The sequence below is a fragment of the Caretta caretta genome, chromosome 20 (genome assembly GCF_965140235.1).
Source record: "Caretta caretta isolate rCarCar2 chromosome 20, rCarCar1.hap1, whole genome shotgun sequence".
Taxonomy (NCBI): Eukaryota; Metazoa; Chordata; order Testudines; family Cheloniidae; genus Caretta; species Caretta caretta.
In genome coordinates, this window is record NC_134225.1 from 19,817,797 (window position 1) to 19,838,442 (window position 20,646).

Here is a 20,646-nt window from a genome sequence, read left to right on the forward strand (position 1 = left end):
TCCAGCACCTCTGTTTATTGAGGGACTCCCGCACCCCGGCAGGTTGATCGGATGGGCTGCCCGGGCCCTGAACAGCTGCTGGGGGAGTCATTGCACGCCCTACAAGTCATGCTCCCAGCACTACTGCAGGTGCTGGGCAGGGGGCAGCGGCCCACCCCCAGCAGGAGATTGAGGAGAGGGGGAGATCAGGAAACTGGCCTTTGGAGGGTGCAGGGCCGTGAGGAAGAGGCTGCAGACTAAACGCTCACCCCCTCTTGGGAGCTGTTGCGGCCCCCAGGGCGTGCCTAAGAGATGCCAGCTAAATTGCTTTGCTGCCCCCAGCCGGGCCACTCAACCCACTTGAACCCAGGGCCAGGAGCTGCATCGAACCCTCGTTGAGAGTCTGCCAAGTCTGGTTGCGCTAGTTCCCTCCCAGCCTGCCGGCAAACACGGTGCCCCTAACTCCAGCCAGTGCCGTAGTCATCCCCTCCCTGGATGAGCCACCCCGGCCATCTTCCTGCAGGCCTCCCCGGTAGTGTCAGGGGGACACAGCCTGATGCCCCATGGCTCCCTTCACCCAGGGCTACAAGCCGTGGCACACACCTGCTGGGCTACCTCCTCGTGGAGGATGTCTATCACCCCCCCCCCGGTGGAAGCACAGCTGGGTCCACCCTCACAAGCGGGGGGGGGGGGGGGGTGTGTGTGTGACAACTTAATACATCCAGGGATCTAGCCCCAGCTGTGGAAGGGGAGTGGTGCCTAGTGGTTAGAGCATTGGGACAGGCACCCGGACTCCTGGGTTCAATCCCTGACTCTGGAAACGCCTGGGTTCTGTCCCCAGCTCTGGGAAGAGGTTGGGATGGGACTCCTGGGTCCTATCCCCAGCTGTGGGAAGGGGATGGGACTCCTGGGTCCTATCCCCAGCCCTGGGAGGGGAGTGGGGGCCGGAACTCCTGGGTCCTAGGCCCAGCAAGGCCTCCTTCCTCTACTTTCTGAAAGTTTTTTTTTTTTTAAATCCTTTTAACACCCCAAATTTACTTTAAAAAAAAAAAAAAGATACAAAAGAATCAGCTGGCTAAAAAGAGGGCAAAGCGGGGGGTGTTGCTAGCCCCCTCCTGGATTCATGCTCCTAAACGTCCTGCCCCTCCCCCCGGCTCCCCCCATCACCCACCGTGCTGACGCCTCCCCCTCGGTCCAAGGGTTTGTGCTTGTACAGTGGCTGTCCACACTGGAAGCTACAGAGCATGGGAGCGGGGTGGGATCTATAGCTGGAGCTGTCTGTGTTGTCCAGGGAGGAGGAGGAAGGGGACTGGTGCCTTCGTCTCAAGGAGACTTGTTATAGGACACGTCCCTCCTCTTCCTCCACTGCAGCATCTTGAGGAGGCTGAGGCTGGCTTTGAAGAGCCGGTCATGCTGGAAGATCATCTGGTGGAAGGTGTTCAGAGGCAGGTTCCCGGTGGGGTCGGCGTGTTTCAGGGTGGTCATGGGCGTGTAGAGGCTGTTGGTCTGATAGCGAAAAGGCGGCTTCTCTGCCATGATCACCTTGGCCGTATGCTGGGGAGAGCGGAGGAAGGGCCTGCCCGTTAGACGCTCGACCGAACACGCCCTGGGCTTAACCTGCACGGGGCAGATCCCCAGTTGGTATGAAAATCAGCCACAGCTCCACTGGGGTCAATGGGCCACGTCCCCAGCTGGTATTTGTACAGCACCTAACACAGTGGGGTCCTGGGCCACGGCTGGGGCACCCTAGGCTCTACCGTAATACACCTAATAACGTACAGCACCTAACACAGTGGGGTCCTGGGCCACGGCTGGGGCGCCCTAGGCTCTACCGTAATACACCTAATAACGTACAGCACCTAACACAGTGGGGTCCTGGGCCACGGCTGGGGCGCCCTAGGCTCTACCGTAATACACCTAATAACGTACAGCACCTAACACAGTGGGGTCCTGGGCCACGGCTGGGGCGCCCTAGGCTCTACCGTAACACACCTAATACAATGGGGACCTGGGCCAGGGCTGGGGCTCCCAGGCACAACGATAATATAAATAATCATGGCTCCATTGGACTCAATGGGCCAGATCTGGGGTAAATCAGCACCACTCTGATTAGCACTTATCGTTGGTCTTGGTAGCACCTTCGAGCCCCACTACACTGGCTACTGTATGTTATTTCTTCGGTGTATTATGGTACTGCCTAGGTGATTAGAGTGGGGGGGCTGGGAGCCAGGACTCCTGGGTTCTGTTCCCAGCTTGGGGAGGAGAGTGGGGCCTGATGGTTAGAGCAGGGGAGGCTGTGAGTCAGCACTCCTGGGTTCTATCCCTGGCTCTGGGAGGGGAGTGGGGCCTGGTGGTTAGAGCAGGGGGGGCTGGGAGCCAGGACTCCTGGGTTCAATCCCAGCTCTGCAAGTCCCTTCCCTTTTCCATGCCTCAGTTTCCCCCCTCTGTAAAACAGGGATAGCTGTGCCGAGCTCAACAAAAATGCTTTTTATCTATTGATCTCAAAGAGCTGAGCAGTAACATACTTGCTTCACCACTGGTCGCCCTGCCCTTACACAGACTCACACCCCACCCCACCCCACCCCACGTGGCAGATGGCTGGGACAGAGGCTGAGTAGCAACTGAAGGTTTAGCCCAGAGCTGATCTGACGGCCCCGGCTGTTCCCGGTGCCACCACTAGATTTGGGGGTGCTGAGAACCTCTGGCAAGCAGGCCCCTAGGATCTAACTCCCCACCTGTCCTCCCTGGGTCCCCAGTGCCAGTGTGGTTACAGCCGAGTACTATAGGGCTAGGAAGGGGGTAGCGGGTCAGCGTGGGAGGGTGGGGAGATGGCTCCCTACCTCAGCCACCTCGTCTGGCGACTGCCCCAGCACTGTGAAGACTTCCTTGGAATAGGCCATGTAGAAGCCTTGGAATATGTCCAGTGTCTCCTGGTCAACGGCGGACAGGTCCATGCAGGCGGCTTCTTCGTAGAGTTTCCTTTCGAACTCGGTCACCACCGGCCCGGGTTCGATCAGGCTGATGCTGGGGAGGAGCAGGAGACAGTAACACATCACAGCTCATGTACCCAGCCAGGGCCTGGCTCCGGGCCCGTTAGGGCACACGCAGATAGGAGCTGGCATGCAGGGGCAGAGCACTGGGTTGTACAGGTTGGTGCAGCACCTCCTTAGGCCAGTGGGCCCTCTAGTCCAGCACCCCACCTGCTGCCCTTCCCATATCAGACCACCCACCCCTCCCTCCTTCCAGCCCTTTCTCCCTCTACCCACCCACTGCTCCACCCAACCATCCATCCTCCACCCACTGCTCCATCCATCCCTCCTTCCTCCCTCTACCCACCCACTGCTCCATCCATCCCTCCTTCCTCCCTTTACCCACCCACTGCTCCATCCATCCCTCCTTCCAGCCCTTCCTCCCTCTACCCACCCACTGCTCCACCCAACCATCCATCCTCCACCCACTGCTCCATCCATCCCTCCTTCCTCCCTCTACCCACCCACTGCTCCATCCATCCCTTTCTCCCTCTACCCACCCACTGCTCCATCCAACCATCCATCCTCCACCCTCCCACCTTCCCCTCTATACTCACCCACTGCTCCCTGCCTCCCGCCACCCGCTTACCTCCATCCCTTCCTCCCACCAACTCTGGAGTCCCACCTCCCGGCATTGCCATCTCAGATGGCTGGGCCATATAATCCAATATCCTTATTCCTGGTGCACCCAGCCTAAGATCCCAGCACTGCAGTCGATACCTCCCCTTCCGTGCACACATGATGCACTAAGCCAGTGGTCTCCAACCTTTTTATGTCCAAGATCACTTTTTGAATTTAAGGGCAACCCAGGATCTACCCCGCCCCTCCCACAAGGCCCCGCCCCTTCCCCAAAGCCCCCCCCCTCCCCCCCCATCACTTGCTCTCCCCCACCCTCACTCACTTTCACCAGGCTGGGGTAGGGGTTTGGGAGGGGGTGCGGGTTCTGGGCTGGAGCCGAGGGGTTCGCAGTGTGGGAGCGGGCTCTGGGCTGAGCCTAGGGGTGCAGGAGGGGGCTCCAGGCTGGGGCAGAGTGTTGGGATTCGGGGGGGGGGGTCAGGGCTGGGGCAGAGTGTTGGGGTGCAGGCTCTGGGAGCGGGGGTCAGGGCTAGGGTTCATGGCTGGTTCGGGGTACTGGCTCCAGTAGGGGGCTGAGGTCTGGGGCTTAGGGGGCAGGAGGGAATTCAGGGTGCAGGAGGGGGTTCGGGGTGCTGGCTCCAGAAGCACTTACCTCTGGCGGCTTCTGGTCGGCGGTGCAGCTGCTCCCAGAAGGGGCCAAAGCACTCCTGTGGCCCCGGGGAGGGGGAGCGTGGAAGGCACATGGCTACGCACTGCCCCCCTCTGCAAGCATCAGCCCCGCAGCTCCCACTGGCCGCGGCTCCCCGTTCCCAGCCAACGGGAGCTGCGGGGGCGATGCTTGCAGGCAGGAGCAGCGCGCGGAGGGAGACCCCCGCCCCCGGGGCCGCTTCCAGGAGCAGCGTGGGGCCAGGGCAGGCAGGGAGCCTGTCTTAGCAGCAGCCCCACTGTGCCACCGGAGATTGCGATTGACCGGTTGGTGACCGCTGCACTAAGCCAACAGTGCTAGGATGCCCATGGGGCAGAGGGGAGGGAGAGGCCTTCTGGACCCCACCCCTCACAACCTTGGAGGGTCCATCCCCCTTTTCTGAGCACCAGCAAAGTCAGCCCTGGTGGGGGCTGCCCAGTCGGCCTAATCAATGGAGCGACCAGGATCAATGGAGCGACCAGGCACCTCCCGTCCGCTCCCTGCAGCCACCTGCCTGCAACCCCTCTGAGCTTCGGACGGGGGGGACGGCTGGGAATGTCCACTGCCCCCCTGTAGCACTGGGGCTCATCTCCCCTACACAGCCCTGCCCCCCCAGACTTACTTCACACCAAACTTCAGTGCCTGCAGGGCCAAGCTCTCACAGAAACCCTCCACAGCGAACTTGGAGGCGCAGTAGATGTCATTGAAGAGGAGGCCTGGCGAGCAAAGGCGAGAGCGAGTCAGGTCAAGCAGAGAGAGGGGAGTGAGCTGGGCCGGCAAAGGGTGAGGCTCTGCTGTGCCGGGAGGGCCTGCCCAGAACTTGACGAGGGGTCGGCCGCCAGGGAGCGGAGACACCTGCCCGTGGTACTGACCAGAATTGTCCCACCAGCTCCTGGGGCTCCCGCATCCGTCTCCTGTCTTATATCTCGATTGTAAGGTCTTGGAGGCAGAGACCAGCTGCTTGCTCTGCGTTTGTACAGCGCCTAGCGCAGTGGGGCCCTGGGCCATGGCTGGGGCTCCTAGGGGCTACCGTAATACACCTGTGATGCATGGCTAGAAAGGGTTAAACATCCTGCAAAATAAATAACCCTCAAAAGACCTGTGGGGAGATAATGTTTGTGTTTTTGTGTATTTACAGATGTGTGAGTAGGGTGGACAATGTAATCAACAGTCCCTGTCTACGCTGTATTCTGATCATTCAGAGGTCAAAAGAAGATCCTAGCATTTAAATGAATTGTAAACACGGGATATCTCGGTATTCATCTCTCTTTGAACTGTACTGTGAATGGCCTTATGCTAATTCATATAGCTAAGAACCGGTGATGGACCTCCTTCAAAGTCATCGTAATTACCTTTTGTTCCCCAAGGAAATCCCAACTTGTCAAAGAGGACATGACATTGCATAAAAGAGCCTTGGGTCCTGATTCTGTGATCTCAGATCTGCTTAGACTTCATCAGGGGAAGTTTGAGTCACAAGACTGAGGTCCCAGTTATGCTGGTACACCCGGAATATGAGATTTGGACATTGGACTATCGCCTATGAACTCTTTGCCACTACAAAGCTCACCGTCTCTGCTGTGAATCTGCACCTCAATGGCTTGAACTCATGTCTGTCTGTATATTGATCTTTTAACCAGACTCTCTCTCTCTCGTGTCTTAATAAATTTTAGTTTAGTTAATAAGAATCGGCTGAAGCGGGTGTTTGGGTAAGATCAGAAACATGCGTTCACCTGGGAGGTCATGTGTCCGATTCTTCGGGATTGGGAGAACCTTTTCTTTTATAGGATGAAATAAGATTTACAGAAATTTTCATCATATTTGACGTGGGTACCTGGATGGAGGCCGAGGCTGGATCACTTTAAGGGAACTGTGTTCTTTGGACTTCTGAGCAGCCAGTGAGGTAATAAAGAAGCTATTTTAAGCTGGCTTGGTAAGTATTGGAATATCCACCAGCTTTTGGGGGTTTGGCTGCCCCATTCTTCCCAGCTCACCCTAATTGAGTGACCACAGCTGGCTCCCCATTAGGACCCCAGTCACAACACCTAATAAATAACACACAGCACCCAGCACACTGGGGTCGGTGTCTCATGGGGGCGGGAGAGCCCAGGGCTCCGGGTCCCAGCAGGAGAGTGGGGAGGCGGGGTCCCGTGGGGAGGAAGCCCGGGGCTCACTGAGGGGTCCCAGAAGGGGAAAGGGGGGAGGTCAGTGTCCCATGGGGGGGCAGGCTGCGGCTCTGGGTGGTTTCCACACAGCAGGGGCCCCGTCACCTCCAACAGGAGCCTGGACCTGTCCCCCTCCCCCACACCAAATCAGCAAGGTGCAGCCGGTCCCCAGGGGCCACAGCCCTCCCTGCCCCGTCCCCCGGCCTCACCTTGCAGCCCCAGCACGCTGCTCATCACCACGATGTGGCCCCGGCGTTGGCGCTTCATGTCGGGGAAGACTTCGCGCACCAGTCGCACCAGCCCGAAGAAGTTGGTGTCAAAGAGGCTCTTCATGGCAGCGACGCTCTGGCTCTCCACCGGCCCAATCATGCCCAGCCCCGCGTTGTTCACTGCAACGGGGGGAGGACATGCGAGCCCCAGGAACCCCCCAGGGTATGGCAGCTACTGGGGCGAGGGTGAGCGCAGACTGGAAGTGGGGAGCCCCACGGAGACAGGGGGCAGCCGGGATCCTCTTTTCCCCCCGGCTCCGATCACCAAAGGCAGAAGCACAAACGGCCCATCCGGCTCTCTGGCGGGCCCACACCATGGGGCTCCCTATCCTTTCCTTCGGGCGGGGCGACCCCACAGGCCTCATGGCCTGACATCCTAGATGGGCCCATCCAAGGTAGGAAGGCATGGGGGCTGGGGGACGCCAGGCTAGATGGGCCCATGGGTCTGATCTCATATGGCATTTTCTATGCTCTCCCTGAGCAGGGGCTCAGCTCTGCTGGGGAAGGCATCAAGATCCCCACTTTACAGAGCGTCCCCTTCCCTGTTCGGCCGAACCCTCCGCTGGGTCACCACCCAGCAAGGCCAGCCGGGCGCACGTGCGTGAGATCCGGTGTCAACCGCCCCCTTGCCCCACACAGCAACCTTAGTGCCGAAGAGCCCTCGCATTTGTGGCCGGATTTTTAGCGGGGGCAAATGAGCAGGGCGAAGCCACCCAGCTCCTCCAGTTACACCAGCCTCCCCTCCGAGCCTCACACCCCTTTACCAACGCGTGTGCGTGCACAAGGTTTGCCACTGATGCACCCAGGAGTTAGGAGTAGAGACTCAGGGGAGCAAATGCAGCCGCTACCTGTAAGGGGCTGTGTAAGTTACAGGCGAGAAAAACGGGAGTGTCTAAGTGGGCGGGGTCCAAGGCACCCAAGACAAGAAATTCCTTAGACTCCCTCCGCTGGAGGAACCCCCAGCTGCTCCGGCCCCCATTCCCACGGTGGGTCTGTGGGGCCAGGGAGCCACACTGCCTGCAGGGAAGAGCGCAGCGGTCCCCCAACCTCCCCCCACCGGGTGTGTTCCAAGGCAGGCGGCCCACGCAGCCCCGTGCGGCCGGGCCGGCTGTCCTACCCAGCACGTCCACTCTCCGCTGGGGAATGCCCTCCACGCAGCGCCGGATGGATTCCTCGCTGGTCACATCCATCTGGCGGATTTCCAGGGTCTTGTCCAAAGCCGGCCCCGCTTGCTTCTCCAAGGCCTCGCGCTTGTCCAGATTCCTCATGGTGGCGATGACTAGGCAGAGAGATGGGGGGTGGCCAGGAGGGTTCAAACCAGCCAGGAAGCTCAGGGCCCCACTCCTGTGCTAAGCAGGCTCGGGCCTGGCCGGTGCTTGGATGGGAGACTTCCAGGGCAAAGATGGGTGCTGCAGGGTGAGGGGCTCAGTAGGGGGCACAGGAGGGTTGGGGGAGGCTGTCTGTGCAGACTCTGATGCACTAGGGGGAACTGTGCTGCAGAACCAGGGTGGGGGCTCAGTAGGGGGTGCTCTCCCCTCGCAGGCTATGCCAGTGTGGCACCAGTGGGTGCTGTGAGGCAGAATGGTGCCATTTAATGGGGCAGGACCAGAGGTGGCTGCATCTCCGCAGTGGCTGAGCAATCTCTGTATTAACAGCTGCTGTGCCCCACCCCAGAGGCAGCTGCATCTCAGCAGTGGGTGAGCATAAACTGTTACCACACCCCATCCCAACAGTGGCTGCATTTCAAAACTGGCTGAACAATCTCTGTATTAACAGCAGCCACATCCCACCCCAGAGGTGGCTGCATCTCAGTGGTGGGAGAAGTGATTCGGCACATAGGGCTATAAAGCCCCTGGGGATAAAAGGCCATAGAAGTAGTAAGATCATTATCATTTCCCTGCCCTATGCCCCATGTTCCTCTTCTTCTCCAGCTCTTTATAATCCCCATCCCGACCTTCTCACCTCGGAATCTCTTCAGCTCATCTTTAGCCAGCCGGACGGCCAGAGCCAGCCCTATCCCGGAGGAGCAGCCAGTCAGCAGCACGGTCCTGCAGGACATCCCTCTGTCTGTCTGTCTGTTACAAACAGGCAAGAGAAGTCAGGTTCAAAGAGGGTTGAGGGAGTGGAGTCTAGTGGCTAGAGTGGGAAGGTTGCAAGTCAGGACCCCTGGGTTCTAGCTGCAGCTCTGGGAAGGGAGCAGAGCACCTAGAGGGGAGGGCGGCATCAAGACTCCTGGGTTCTAACCCCAGCTCTGGCGGGGAGAGTGGGGCTTAATGGGGGCTGGGGGTGTTAGGCATGAGGCACAGAATCATAGAATATCAGGGTTGGAAGAGACCTCAGGAGGTCATCTAGTCCAACCCCCTGCCCAAAGCAGGGCCAATCCCCAATTTTTCCCAGATCCCTAAAGGGCCCCCTCAAGGATTGAGCTCGCAACCCTGGGTTTAACAGGCCAACGCTCAAACCACTGAGCTCTCCCTCCCCCCACTGATCTACTCGGTTGGGCCAGTCCCATCTCCTGCTTCACTGATCTGGTTGCCCTCTGCATGACACCCCCCGATCCCGGTCTCTTTCTAGGAGAGGATTTCCACCAGGTGAAGTAGCACCAGCCTCAGCCCATCCCCCTCCCGCGGGAGCACATGTGGTTCTATTCTGGAACCACCTCAGCCTCTTATCCCCGGGGCCGGCTCCGCCCGTCAAACGGAGGCCGACGTGAGCGACCGGGCGCAGGGCAGCAAAGAGCCCAACCCCCGCGCGCCGTAACCAACCACCCTCACCCCTGGTGTAGACGCAGCCAGGCGGGACGCCCCCGTCGTCCGGGGCCGGGGCCGTTCTCATGCTGCCAGGAACCCGCTGCTGCCCGGAGGCTGCGTCTACACTCCAGGGCCCCGGCACCCGCGCCGTGCGGCCGCGTCAGCACGCTTGGGAACGGGGGCGGGGGGGGAATCAGGGCTTGCTGGTGACCCAGCTCTGCCAGGAATCCACAGCACGGGGGGCAGACGAGGGCAGTGGTTCTATTTCCCGGCTCGGCCTCTGGGCGAGCTTGGGCAAGGCACAGCTGCTCTGTGCCTCTTTTCCCCCTCCCCTCCTTGGTCTATTTAGGCTGGGAGCTCATTGGAGCACGGGACTGGCTCTCACCCGGCACGACGGGCCCCCCGTCCCGATCGCAGATGGGGTCTCCAGGGGATACCACAACACCCCCAATAACTCGATAAGTTGGCAAACATCAGGTTTCGTCAGCGGAGCCGTTTGACGGGCCAGACACGACAGAGGGCCCCGAGCCAAGGCAGTCGGCAATTAATAATGACCAGGCAACAGCTCCTCATGGCAACTCCTGCCCTGGATCTCAGTTATTCAAGCCGGACCCGGGCCTTGGGTCTCTCCCCTGACCCAGTTCAGACTCAGCAAGGCTGCTCTCCGGTCGGCCGCAGCACCGGGTGGGGAATTATAACCAAACAAAGGACGGAAGCTGGGCTATTATTGATCTAAGCTTTGATTTCTTTGTGGACGAAAGGCCCATCCTGCTGATCTCACCCGGCTGAGACTTCCGTCACAATTGGGTAGCACAGGGAAGCACCCAAGCGGGCAAAGGGGCCAGGGGACGATTAACGAGGGGGTTGTGCCTGGAAGGAGGAGATCCTTCTCCAGATTTATTCTTGTTCAATTACGCTCTGTTATAAACTGCATTTATATTGACTGAGGATATAAAAGCTCTTTAAAAGGGAGCCCGAAGTCCACAGCCGACTGCTGAGCAGGTGGGATATGCACAAAACAAGCCCAGTCGCTCATAGAATGAAAGGCCCTTTAAATGCAACACTTCTAGGACTGTAATTTTGTACTTTGGGGCACCTACAAGCCAGAGCTGAGATTGGGGTCCCCCGTCACACCAGGCGCTGCACAGATTAAGAGACGGTCCCTGCCCCAAAAAATCTAAAGTGACAGGCCGACAAAGGAGAACTGGGCTCAGTTTCCAGCTCTGCCCCTCGCAGCCCTGAGGCAAGTTACGGCCTCAGTTTCCCGGCCTGCAAAATGGGGACAATAATAATTCCTTATACCCAGCCTTCCTCTGTGTATACTGTAAAATCTCCAGGGCTGGGACTGTCTCTCACTATATGTCTGTGCAGCATCTGGCATGATGGGGGTCTGTGTAGTGCCCGGCACGATGGGGTGGGCCCTGATCATGGCTGGGGCTCTGTGCAAGGCCACGACCTACGTGTTTCTGTAATATCAACACTGATGAAATGCAGAGGGCCGTGTCAGTGTTTCACCCAGGCCTGCGGGTCAGAGAAGACACAGAACCCAGGTGGGTCACCCCAGAACCCAGCGAGTACCAAGGGTCGGTACAAACTTTAACTGACCACAGGTACGGTCCAGAATTATGGGCCATGTGAGTCGGGGGGACCCCGGGGCTGTGGGAGTCTGATCCAGGAGGGAGAAAGGAGGGGAGATGGTCAGCGCTCCCTGGAAATTCGCGGTTACTGCTCAAAATGGCACCAGCCTCAGAGCTCTGTGTCCGTCCCTGGCTCTCTGGGAAAGCAGCAGACACAGAGGCTGTAGCCAGCCTGACTAATCTTGGCTTATTCTGGTGCTAGACCCTGCAGGATCAGGCTATATATAGAAGATGGGGCTCCGCTCTCCACAGGAAGATCTCCGCCGGGCTCCCCACCCTGGAAGGTGGTTCTCAGGCAGCTCCCCAGAGAGCCACTCTGGACTGTACTTCCGATGGACACCCCCAAAACACCTTGTCACTGCTGCAGGCCCAGTTCCCAACATCCCCGTTGCACTTTGCACCCGACTGCCAGCCCCACCCACTGCACCCGCCTCCCAGGGGTCCTTAGTTCCCAGATCTTGCTCCCCAGTGCACCCCTGCTCTCAGAACCACATGGCACCCCGATCTTTCCTGCCCCCCACCCAGCTTTTCCCCTTCATCAATGCACCCCCGCTCCCCTTAGCTCTCAGCTCTTCCCCGTGCACCCCTGGGTCCGCCTGGGCTCCGATCCGCATTGCACCCCTACCTTTCTTACCCCCCCCCCCATGCACCCCAATCTCCCAGCCCCACAGGATCAGGGGAAGGCTGAGCACAAGGCGAAGCCCCGCTTTATCCCCCTCCCGCCCGAGACGGGGGCGGGGGGAGCCCCTTGCTGCAGGATTCAGCTGCCCTTGGAGCCGCGAGCTGGGCGCCCAGCCCCCCGCCTACCTGCACCGCTGCGCGCCGGATCGATCCCCGGCTCAGCCAGTCCCCGCCTTGCAGCGGCTCCAGCTACGGCTCCTTCACCCGACCAGCCGAGGGAAACGCCCCGCCAGCCCGCAGCACGCCGGGGCTTGTAGTCCCTGCAGGCCGGCCTCCCCCAGCCCTGCCCAGCGCCCCCCATGCCCCGCCCTTCCGCCTGTCGCGCCCCGGCGGCACCCTCCGGTATCCCCGCCCCCCTCCAAGGTAACTCGGGGTGCAGGGGGGCTTTGTTATTGTGGGGCTGGAGCGTGCAGGGGGGCTTGTTATGGGGGGCTGGAGCGTGCAGGGGGGCTTTGTTATTGTGGGGCTGGAGCGTGCAGTGGGGCTTTGTGATTGTGGGGCTGGAGCGTGCAGTGGGGCTTGTTATTGTGGGGCTGGAGCGTGCAGTGGGGCTTGTGATTGGGGGCTGGAGCGTGCAGTGGGGCTTGTTATGGGGGGCTGGAGTGTGCAGTGGGGCTTTGTTATTGTGGGGCTGGAGCGTGCAGGGGGGCTTGTGATTGGGGGCTGGAGCGTGCACTGGGGCTTTGTTATTGTGGGGCTGGAGCGTGCAGGGGGGCTTGTGATTGGGGGCTGGAGCGTGCAGTGGGGCTTGTGATTGTGGGGCTGGAGTGTGCAGTGGGGCTTTGTTATTGTGGGGCTGGAGCGTGCAGGGGGGCTTGTGATTGGGGGCTGGAGCGTGCACTGGGGCTTTGTTATTGTGGGGCTGGAGCGTGCAGGGGGGCTTGTGATTGGGGGCTGGAGCGTGCAGGGGGGCTTTGTGATTGGGGGCTGGAGCGTGCAGTGGGGCTTTGTGATTGTACTGTGGCTCACGACAGCCGAGTTGCTGCTGTCCTTGATTTCTTTTTATATGCGCACTTTATTTTGAAGTCGCCAAACTTTGAAGCATGTGGCTAAGGTGTTTTTTGAGGTTTGGGCCATTTTGTTGTGCACTTCCAAACAACTGTACCCTAGGGCTGAGCCGCCGTCAGTTTATGCCTCTTGAATAAATTGCACAGCGTTAGCATGCCAACGTGCTCCCGTACTGGCCATGCCCAGCTCAGATATTTCCAAACACAACTTGCTGGGTCTCACTGTGTCGTGTGAGCCCCTCCCCGCCCTCCGTGTTCTGACCCCGAAAATGCTTTTGAGATTCAAAGTTCAATGATAAATTCTTTAAAATGATAAAGGGGGACCCTGCAGAACTACTCACTGCAGTATGTCACCAACACTTAAATCAGCTTCTGGACCACATGACTGGAGGATAGCGAAGGTGATGCCAATTTTTAAAAAAGGCTCCAGAGGCGATCCTGGCAATTACAAGCTGGTAAACCTGACTTCAGTACCAGCAAATTGACTGAAACTAAGGTAAAGTACAGAATTGTCGGACACACAGATGAACACGATTTGTTGGGGAAAAGTCAACACGGCTTCTGTAAAGGGAAATCATGCCTCACCAATCTACTAGAATTCTTTGGGGGCTCAATAAACATGTGGACAAGAGTGATCCAGTGGATATACTGTATGTAGACTTTCAGAAAGACTTTGACAAGGTCCCTTGTCACAGGCTCTTAAGCGAAGTAAGCCGTCATGGGATAAAAGGGAAAGTGCTCCCACGAACTGGTTAGAAGATAGGAAACAAAGGGTCGGAATAACTGGTCTTTTTCAGAATGGGGAGAGATAAATAGTGATGTTTCCCAGGGATCTGTACTGGTGCCTGAGCTGTTCAACGTATTAATAAATGATCTGGGGAAAGCTGTAAATAGCAAGGTGGCAAAGTCTGCAGATGATAACTACCTTGAGCAATTTTGTAAACCCAAAACTGACTGCGAAGAGTTACAAAGGGATCTCACTAAACTAGGTGACTGGGCAAGAAAATGGCAGATGAAATTCAGTGTTGATAAATGCAAAGTAATGCACATTGGAAAATATAATCCCAGCTGTCCATACAAAACGGTGGGATCCAAATTACCTGTCACCACTCAGGAAAGAGATCTTGGAGTCATTGTGGAGAGTTCTCTGAAAAGATCCGTTCAATGTGCAGCGGCCGTCAAAAAAGTGAACAGCCTGGTAGGAACCATTAGGAAAGGGATAGATAATAAGGCAGAATGATCACAATGCCACTATATAAATCCATGGTACGCCCACATCACGAATACTGTGTGCAGTTCTGGTCGCCCCAACTCAAAAAAGATGTATTTGAAATGGAAAAGGTGCAGAGAAGGGCAACACAAATGATTAGGGGTGTGGAGCAGCGTCCATAGGAGGAGAGATTAAAAAATCTGGGACTGCTCAGTTTAAAAAAAGAGATAACTAAGGGGGGGATAAACTGGAGGTTTCTAAAATCCGGACTGATGCGGAGTAAGTGACTTAGGAAGAGTTATTTACCCCTTCACCTAACACAAGAACTAGGGCTCACCCAATGATATTACTAGGCCTCAGGCTTAAAACAAACAAAAGGAAGTATTTCTTCGCACAGCACACAGTCAACCTCTGGAACTTGTTGCCAGGGGCAGTTACAAAGGCCAAAACTATATCTGGGTTCAAAAACGAATTAGATACGTTCATGGAGGTTAGGTCCATCAATGGCTATTGACCAAGACAGTCAGGGACCAAGATGCTCTGGATGTCCCTAAACCTCTGACTGCCAGATGCTGGAACTGGGCAACAGAGGATGGATCACCTGATGATTGGAAGCATCTGGCATTGGCCACTGTCAGAAGACAGGACACTGGGCTAGGTGGACCATTGGTCTGACCCAGTATGGCCGTTCTTATGGTCTTAGTAACAATTTCCCTGCTCACTGCAGTTCTGGGATTTGGCTGGAGCAAGGCCCAGAAGCAGCCCAGTGAGAAGCTGCCCACATGGGGGCTTTGTACCCCACAATTGCTGGAAACCCTGGGCTGGGCCCCTGATTCCCTGCTCTGGCTGAGATCCATTCACCACTGGCATCAGGGACAGGGGCAGAGGTGGGTTTACACCATTTTTGCCCCTTCCTGCTTAGCTGCCTTGAGGCAACTCTAACCTACACACTGAACAGCCACCGGGGCTTCCTGCAGTGATGTGGAGCACAAGTGCGGCCAGAGCCAAGGGGGCATGGCTAGCGCACCACTAACTAATCTGGACCGCTGTTTGGCTAGTTTTTCATGCTGGCCATGCCCACTCCAGCTTGACCACATCCCCTGTGTCAGGAGCTTCAAGGGGTTAGCAGCTCAAGCAATGCCCTGTGCTAGGAGAGATCTCTCAGCTCTGTGGTCCCTTTACTTTGCAACAGCAGCATCAAAGGGGCTGTAGGGCAAGTGAGAATCAAGCCCCTGGATCATGGAAGGCTTTAAACAAACCCGCCACTTGCTGAGATGTGCCAGTTCCGAGCAAAAGCCAACCCGAATGCTCAGCAAAACAGCACGGGAGGGTCCTTTGCCTTTTACCCTAGAGATTGCTTGGGGTTGTTTGATTGCAGGTGGAGCCCAGATGTGCCGAGGCTGGGTCCGTGCTCAGGAATCTTAGCCAAAATGTTCCCCCTTCGTCTTCCTGCTGCGTAAGAAGGGGTGGGCACAGGGGGAAGCTTGGTAATGAAATAATGCCGATTTCTGATATGGTGCTTTTCATCACTGGAACTCAAACACTTCACACTCTTTAATGGGTTTATCCTCGACCCCCTGTGAGGCAGTGCTGTTATCCCTGTTGTTCAGTGGGGGAACTGAGGCACGGAGAGGCCATGTGACTTGCCCAGGGTCAGAAGAGGACAGAGTAGGGAATTAAACCCAAGGCTCCCACATCCTAGGTCAATGCTTTAACCGCTAGACCATCATCCTTCCTTGTTTATACATAGACACTGACTGGAGTAGCTCCTCCTGGATACTCAATTCCAGACCAGAAATCACTTTATTCTGCAAGTATTAGGGTGCTTCTAATGCAGAGTCATTCTGGAATAAAGTCACCTTTATTCCAGGCTATTTTAAATTATTTGTTTGATCACAGCACCCAGGACCGCACCGTGCCAGGCGCTGTACAACCACAGAATGAAAAGACAGCTCCTGCCCCAAAGATCTTACCATCTAGAGCATCCACATGGCGCATTAAGTTTCCCTAGGGTTATAGAGGGCTTGGAGTCAATCTAAAGCAGCCCATGAAATAAATCTCCCCTTATGGGTGCTGACAGCTGTTTCCCTGCTGCCGCAAAACTTTATTCACATTCGTGGGATAAAACAGGTACAAACCCAGACAGATGCCTCAGGATAGCTCCCTGAGGAGGCACAAAGTTTCTGGATTGAGGATTCAGAGGGGGTGGGCATTGTAACAGGTGCTGTACAAAGGAGTATTCAGTTCAGTTCAGGGACGGTTGAAGTGTGCCACGGTGTAAAGAAATGACAGAGGCCTTGGGTATCTCAGAGGTGGGAACGACCCACACAAGCTACGGTTCCGTGCTCTGTCCTCTGTGTCCAGAGAGCTTGGATCAGTAGAAATCGCAGAGCAGGGGGTATTACAAGGATAATAGAGGGTTATGGAAAACAGCAGTGTCATGAGTTGTGTGTACGTCCGCTGCTGCCCTCTACTGGATGGAATTTGAACTGCATAACTGTGTGTCATAAGCCCATGCTACGAGCAGCTGTAGGAGATTCTCCTGCAGATCCAGAGGCAGGGGACTGCATGCAGGAGGATGTGAGTCCTACCCCTGCTGCTGTGAAATGTATAGAGGTTCTGCCATGACTCCAATTAACATTATAGATGGGGGCATGGGGGACAAGGGAGACCTCCCCACAGAAAGGGTGACAGCTAGTGACGTTCCTGGGTCCTCCTCTTCTCGGCCTATGAAGGGCAGCCGTTTGTCATCATGTGCTGGGCAAACTCCTCCAGCCCCTTGCAGAGGGCACGGAAATGTCCCTGTTGGCATTCCATGGGGTTTGGCCACAGCTCAACCCAGGAACCGCTCCCGAGCAAGTAAGCCATCCTGGGAAAGAGAGCAGGAGGAAACATTACCACAGCCCTTCGCGGGTGAGGGGGTGACCCCGCATGTCCAGCGTACAGCCTGGCAGAGATCACAGGGCATTAAGGGGAACCACCTCCCATTGTTAGTATGGGAGCACTTGGCTCAGGGCCCCGCTGTTGCTGGGAGCGGGACAGAGCAGGAACTGAGGCACAGAGATGAAGTGACTTACCCAAGATCACATGGGGTCAGTGGCAGAGCTGGGAATTGAACCCACTTCTCTTGAGTCCCAGCCTAGTGCATTAACCACCAGCCCACTCTTCCCCCCCTTCCTCATAATCCTCCTGCCTCTCCAGGAGCCTGCTGGAGACTCACTCAGTCTTCAGATCCCACAGGTCACTGCTGAGGCCCCAGATCAAGTAGCTCCTGTTCTCCAGCAGGTTCAGGGTCGCCTTGCAAGCCACTGGGCTGATAAATCGACGGGTCTTCCCCTGGATGCCTTGCTCTGTCCCTTTAAAAAAAAAAAGCCAGCGATGGCCTATGAGCGTGGGGAGCAGAATGATCGCTGATGGCAGATCAGCGAACAGGAGCCAGACCCACTGCAGAAGAGTCTGATCTCAGTTAAACAGGTACCAATCCAGAGTGACTCTCGATTTCAAAGGGGTCTCTTTTAGTTTGACATGTGCTCAGAATCTGTCTCCCTGGGGTCGCTCTGGATTGACATTTGGAGGATAGGTCCATCCATGACTGTTAGCCAAGATGGTCAGGGATGCAACCCCATGCACTGGGTGTCTCAAGCCTCTGACTGCCAGAAGCTGGGAGTGGACAACAGGGGATGGATCACTCAATGATTCATTCCCTCTGAAGCACCTGGCATTGGCCACCGTCAGAAGATAGGATATTGGGCTAGATGGACCATTGGTCTGACCCAGTATGGCCCAGTTCTTAGGACATCGGGGCAGGTGAGTTCAAAATCCCTGTCAATAGAGTCACTCCTGATTTTTGCTGGTGTAAATGAGATCAGAATCTGGATTCCTCTGTCTTGTTGGAAAAGGGCTCCCATGGTCACAAAACATGGAATCACAGTCCTTTAAATAGGGGGCGTTTATTAAAGGAAACAATCAGAGACTCTAACAAACTGGCTTCCACAGAGCTTGACACGCAACTTTGTATCTCATGTTTACCAGGGACCACATGCTGTCTGGGCCTCTTCATTGCGCAGCGACAGTGAGTGACTGAAATATATACTGCAAGTAAACATGTGGCGGGTTTGATATTTAGGCTGGGCTTCTCAAAGGAGTTAAAGGGATTTAGGAGTCCAAATCACACTGACTTGAGTGTCTATCTCCTCCAGTCATCTTTGAAAACATGCAGCTGAATGGGATGAAAGCAGCAGCCAGTTCAGGGCCGGCATCACAAAGGGGCCTGGCTGCCTCTCAAGCAGGGGTAATGCTAATCAATGTTTTTTTAACAGGACAATTTTCCATTGCAAAATACCAGTTTGTTGAAATCAGGAAGAACGTGTCGATTCGGACAAAACTTTGTTTAAAAAAACGTTGAAAGGAGTGTGCTGATTCAGCCAAAATCCTCCACTTTGGGACTGGAATACTGAGGGTTTTTTTGGTTCGAAAATTATTTTATTTTCTACTAGAACCGTCGGGAAAGTCGAGATCAGAACGGAAGCGTTTGGTTTGATCGCAAAGGAGCGTTGCTGCTGACCCGAATCAAAATTTGGTTGAGCAGGAAGTTTCGGTTTTTGGCTGTGTTCTGATCTAGAACGAAGACAACGTTTGGAAGTGTCGGCCTCTCCCGCGGAGCCCCTGGCAGGCTCAGGGAGCGGTTAGGAGACTACCAAGGTCGAAGCTGACAGCTAAAAGCCACCGGGAGGGATGCGGGGGCAGCTGGAGCATTGATCAGTCTGGAGCGTTTTCTAGCTGCGCACCTCAGTGTGACGGGCTCTCGGGGACGGGCAAGGCCGTTTTTCACAACGTCTCTGATGACACCAATGGGCATGGGCAGAGCTGGGGGGGGGGAAACACAGGGCTGGAATAGCAGGCGGGCTGTGGGGTAGGATTAAGGCGCATCAGCAGAGCTAGGGAGAGGGAAGCCCAGGTGTGGCATGGCCGGTACCGGGTTTACAATGATGCTGTGGCGTTGGGCTCACGCTCAGAGGGGGCCCTGGCCCCGGACCATGGCCCCGCCCCCTGTGGCTCCACCCATGGCTTGCGCCTCTCCTCCCCCTCCCCCCAGTGCAAGTGGTGGGCGGGGCCTTGGAAGGAAGAGACTGAGCAGGGGCAGGGCCTCAGGGCAGAGCATGGGAGGGGTCTCGGTGGGAAGGGGCTGAGCAGGGGCGGAGCGGGGGACAGGGCCAAGGTCTGGGTGCCGGGGCCCACAAAAGATTAATCCAGCCCTGGGCATAGCAGGGGGTCTAAGGGACATGACTGAAGGTGAAAGGGGAGCCCCGGGGGCTGTGGGTCAGGATGGAGTGGCACCGGCAGAGCTGGGGGGGGAAGGGGGAAGCCCAGGGCTGGGCCAGCAGGGGGCTGTGGGTCGCTGTGGGTCAGGATGGAGGGGCACTGGCAGACCTGGAAGGGGGGAACCCCAGGGCTGGGCTAGCAGGGGGCTGTGGGTCAGGATGGAGGGGCACCGGCAGAGCTGGGGGGGGGGAAGGGGGAAGCCCAGGGCTGAGCCAGCAGGGGGCTGTGGGTCGCTGTGGGTCAGGATGGAGGGGCACTGGCAGAGCTGGGAGGGGGGAAGCCCAGGACTGGGTCAGCAGGGGGCTGTGGGTCGGGACTGTGGGGCATCAGCTGCGTGGACTGACTTCATGAGCCCTCCTGAACTGTGCGGTTCTCAGCTGGTGCCATGTACTCCATCGTTTTCAAGGAGCACTAAATTCACCTCCCCAGATGTAGAGAAATAAAACGCAGGTTAAAAGCTCCTGAGCGGGGGACGGCGGATGAGAGAGGAGCAGCATTGCACCCTGTGATGAGGACAGCCAGCACGCAGGGTGAGACGCGGACAGACATTCACCGCAAGGGCCGTTACCTTCCTTAACGACCTGCACGATCCTCATAGTGAAGTAATTGTACATCCCGTTCTGCTCCACCTTCACCAGCTGAGCTTTATAGACTGGGGGAGAAGATGGCAGTCAGAGATCTGTTAAAGCCCGAAGGCACCATCGTGACCGTCTAGGTGGATCTACAGAATACAGGCCAGATACCACGGTGATGGGGGTGTCTGCAGGGGACTGGACTTGATGACCCAGAGGGTCCCTTCCAGATCTGTGTCTTATGGGACAAGAACCTGTACAGAATAGAATCAAATCCCACCCACTGGGGCAAAGGGGCAACACCAGTTGTCATCTAGAATCCCACTTGCTCAGCGCTTGGCTGCTTCCTTGATCAGTGAGGGCATGGGATGTAGGGTCCTAAATCAATGGGTCTCAGGCACTAAAGGGGAACCTGCAGGTGGGGGTGGGAATGGGCTTGATCCAGGTTGTCTTGCTGTGTAAAAGGCCTGGGGGAAGATACATGATGAATTCAGACTCTTCCCCACCCCCCCACCAGAGGGCTCTGTGTTTGCCCAGAGAGCGGATCTCCCAGGCATGGCTGTCCTCAGTCTAACTGGGAACGGGGAGTGGGTTTTATTCAGACTGTTTAAAACTTGGTGGGTTTTAAATATTTAACTCAAATGGCTGAGCAACAGGTGGGGAAAAAACACTTGTTAAAAAAGTTCAGCCATTCATTTCAGATAAATCATTGTACCTAGGTCTTATCATCATTAGATCTCAAATTAGGTCAGTATCATTATCCCCAT

General features: G+C 56.5%; 2 protein-coding genes across 2 annotated transcripts in view; both read right to left on the reverse strand.

Annotated features, from left to right (window-relative positions):
* Positions 1-12,003, reverse strand: LOC125627516 (retinol dehydrogenase 8). The gene is made up of 7 exons (XM_048831683.2): positions 11,895-12,003; positions 8,663-8,775; positions 7,818-7,979; positions 6,641-6,820; positions 4,892-4,985; positions 2,820-3,003; positions 1-1,533 (listed from the first exon to the last, which is right to left on the reverse strand). The coding sequence occupies exons 2-7, from the start codon at positions 8,757-8,759 to the stop codon at positions 1,303-1,305; spliced, it is 948 nt and encodes a 315-aa protein (XP_048687640.1). The 5' UTR covers positions 8,760-8,775; positions 11,895-12,003; the 3' UTR covers positions 1-1,302.
* Positions 12,004-16,049: 4,046 nt separating this feature from the next.
* LOC125627517 (complement C3) overlaps positions 16,050-20,646 on the reverse strand; it is a 51,316-nt gene continuing 46,719 nt past the window's right edge. The window contains exons 39-41 of the mRNA XM_048831684.2: positions 19,876-19,959; positions 17,206-17,341; positions 16,050-16,854 (exon numbers count right to left, since the gene is read on the reverse strand). Coding sequence (XP_048687641.2) covers positions 16,713-16,854; positions 17,206-17,341; positions 19,876-19,959 — 362 coding nt within the window. The 3' untranslated portion in view covers positions 16,050-16,712. The remainder of the gene's footprint in view (positions 16,855-17,205; positions 17,342-19,875; positions 19,960-20,646) is intronic.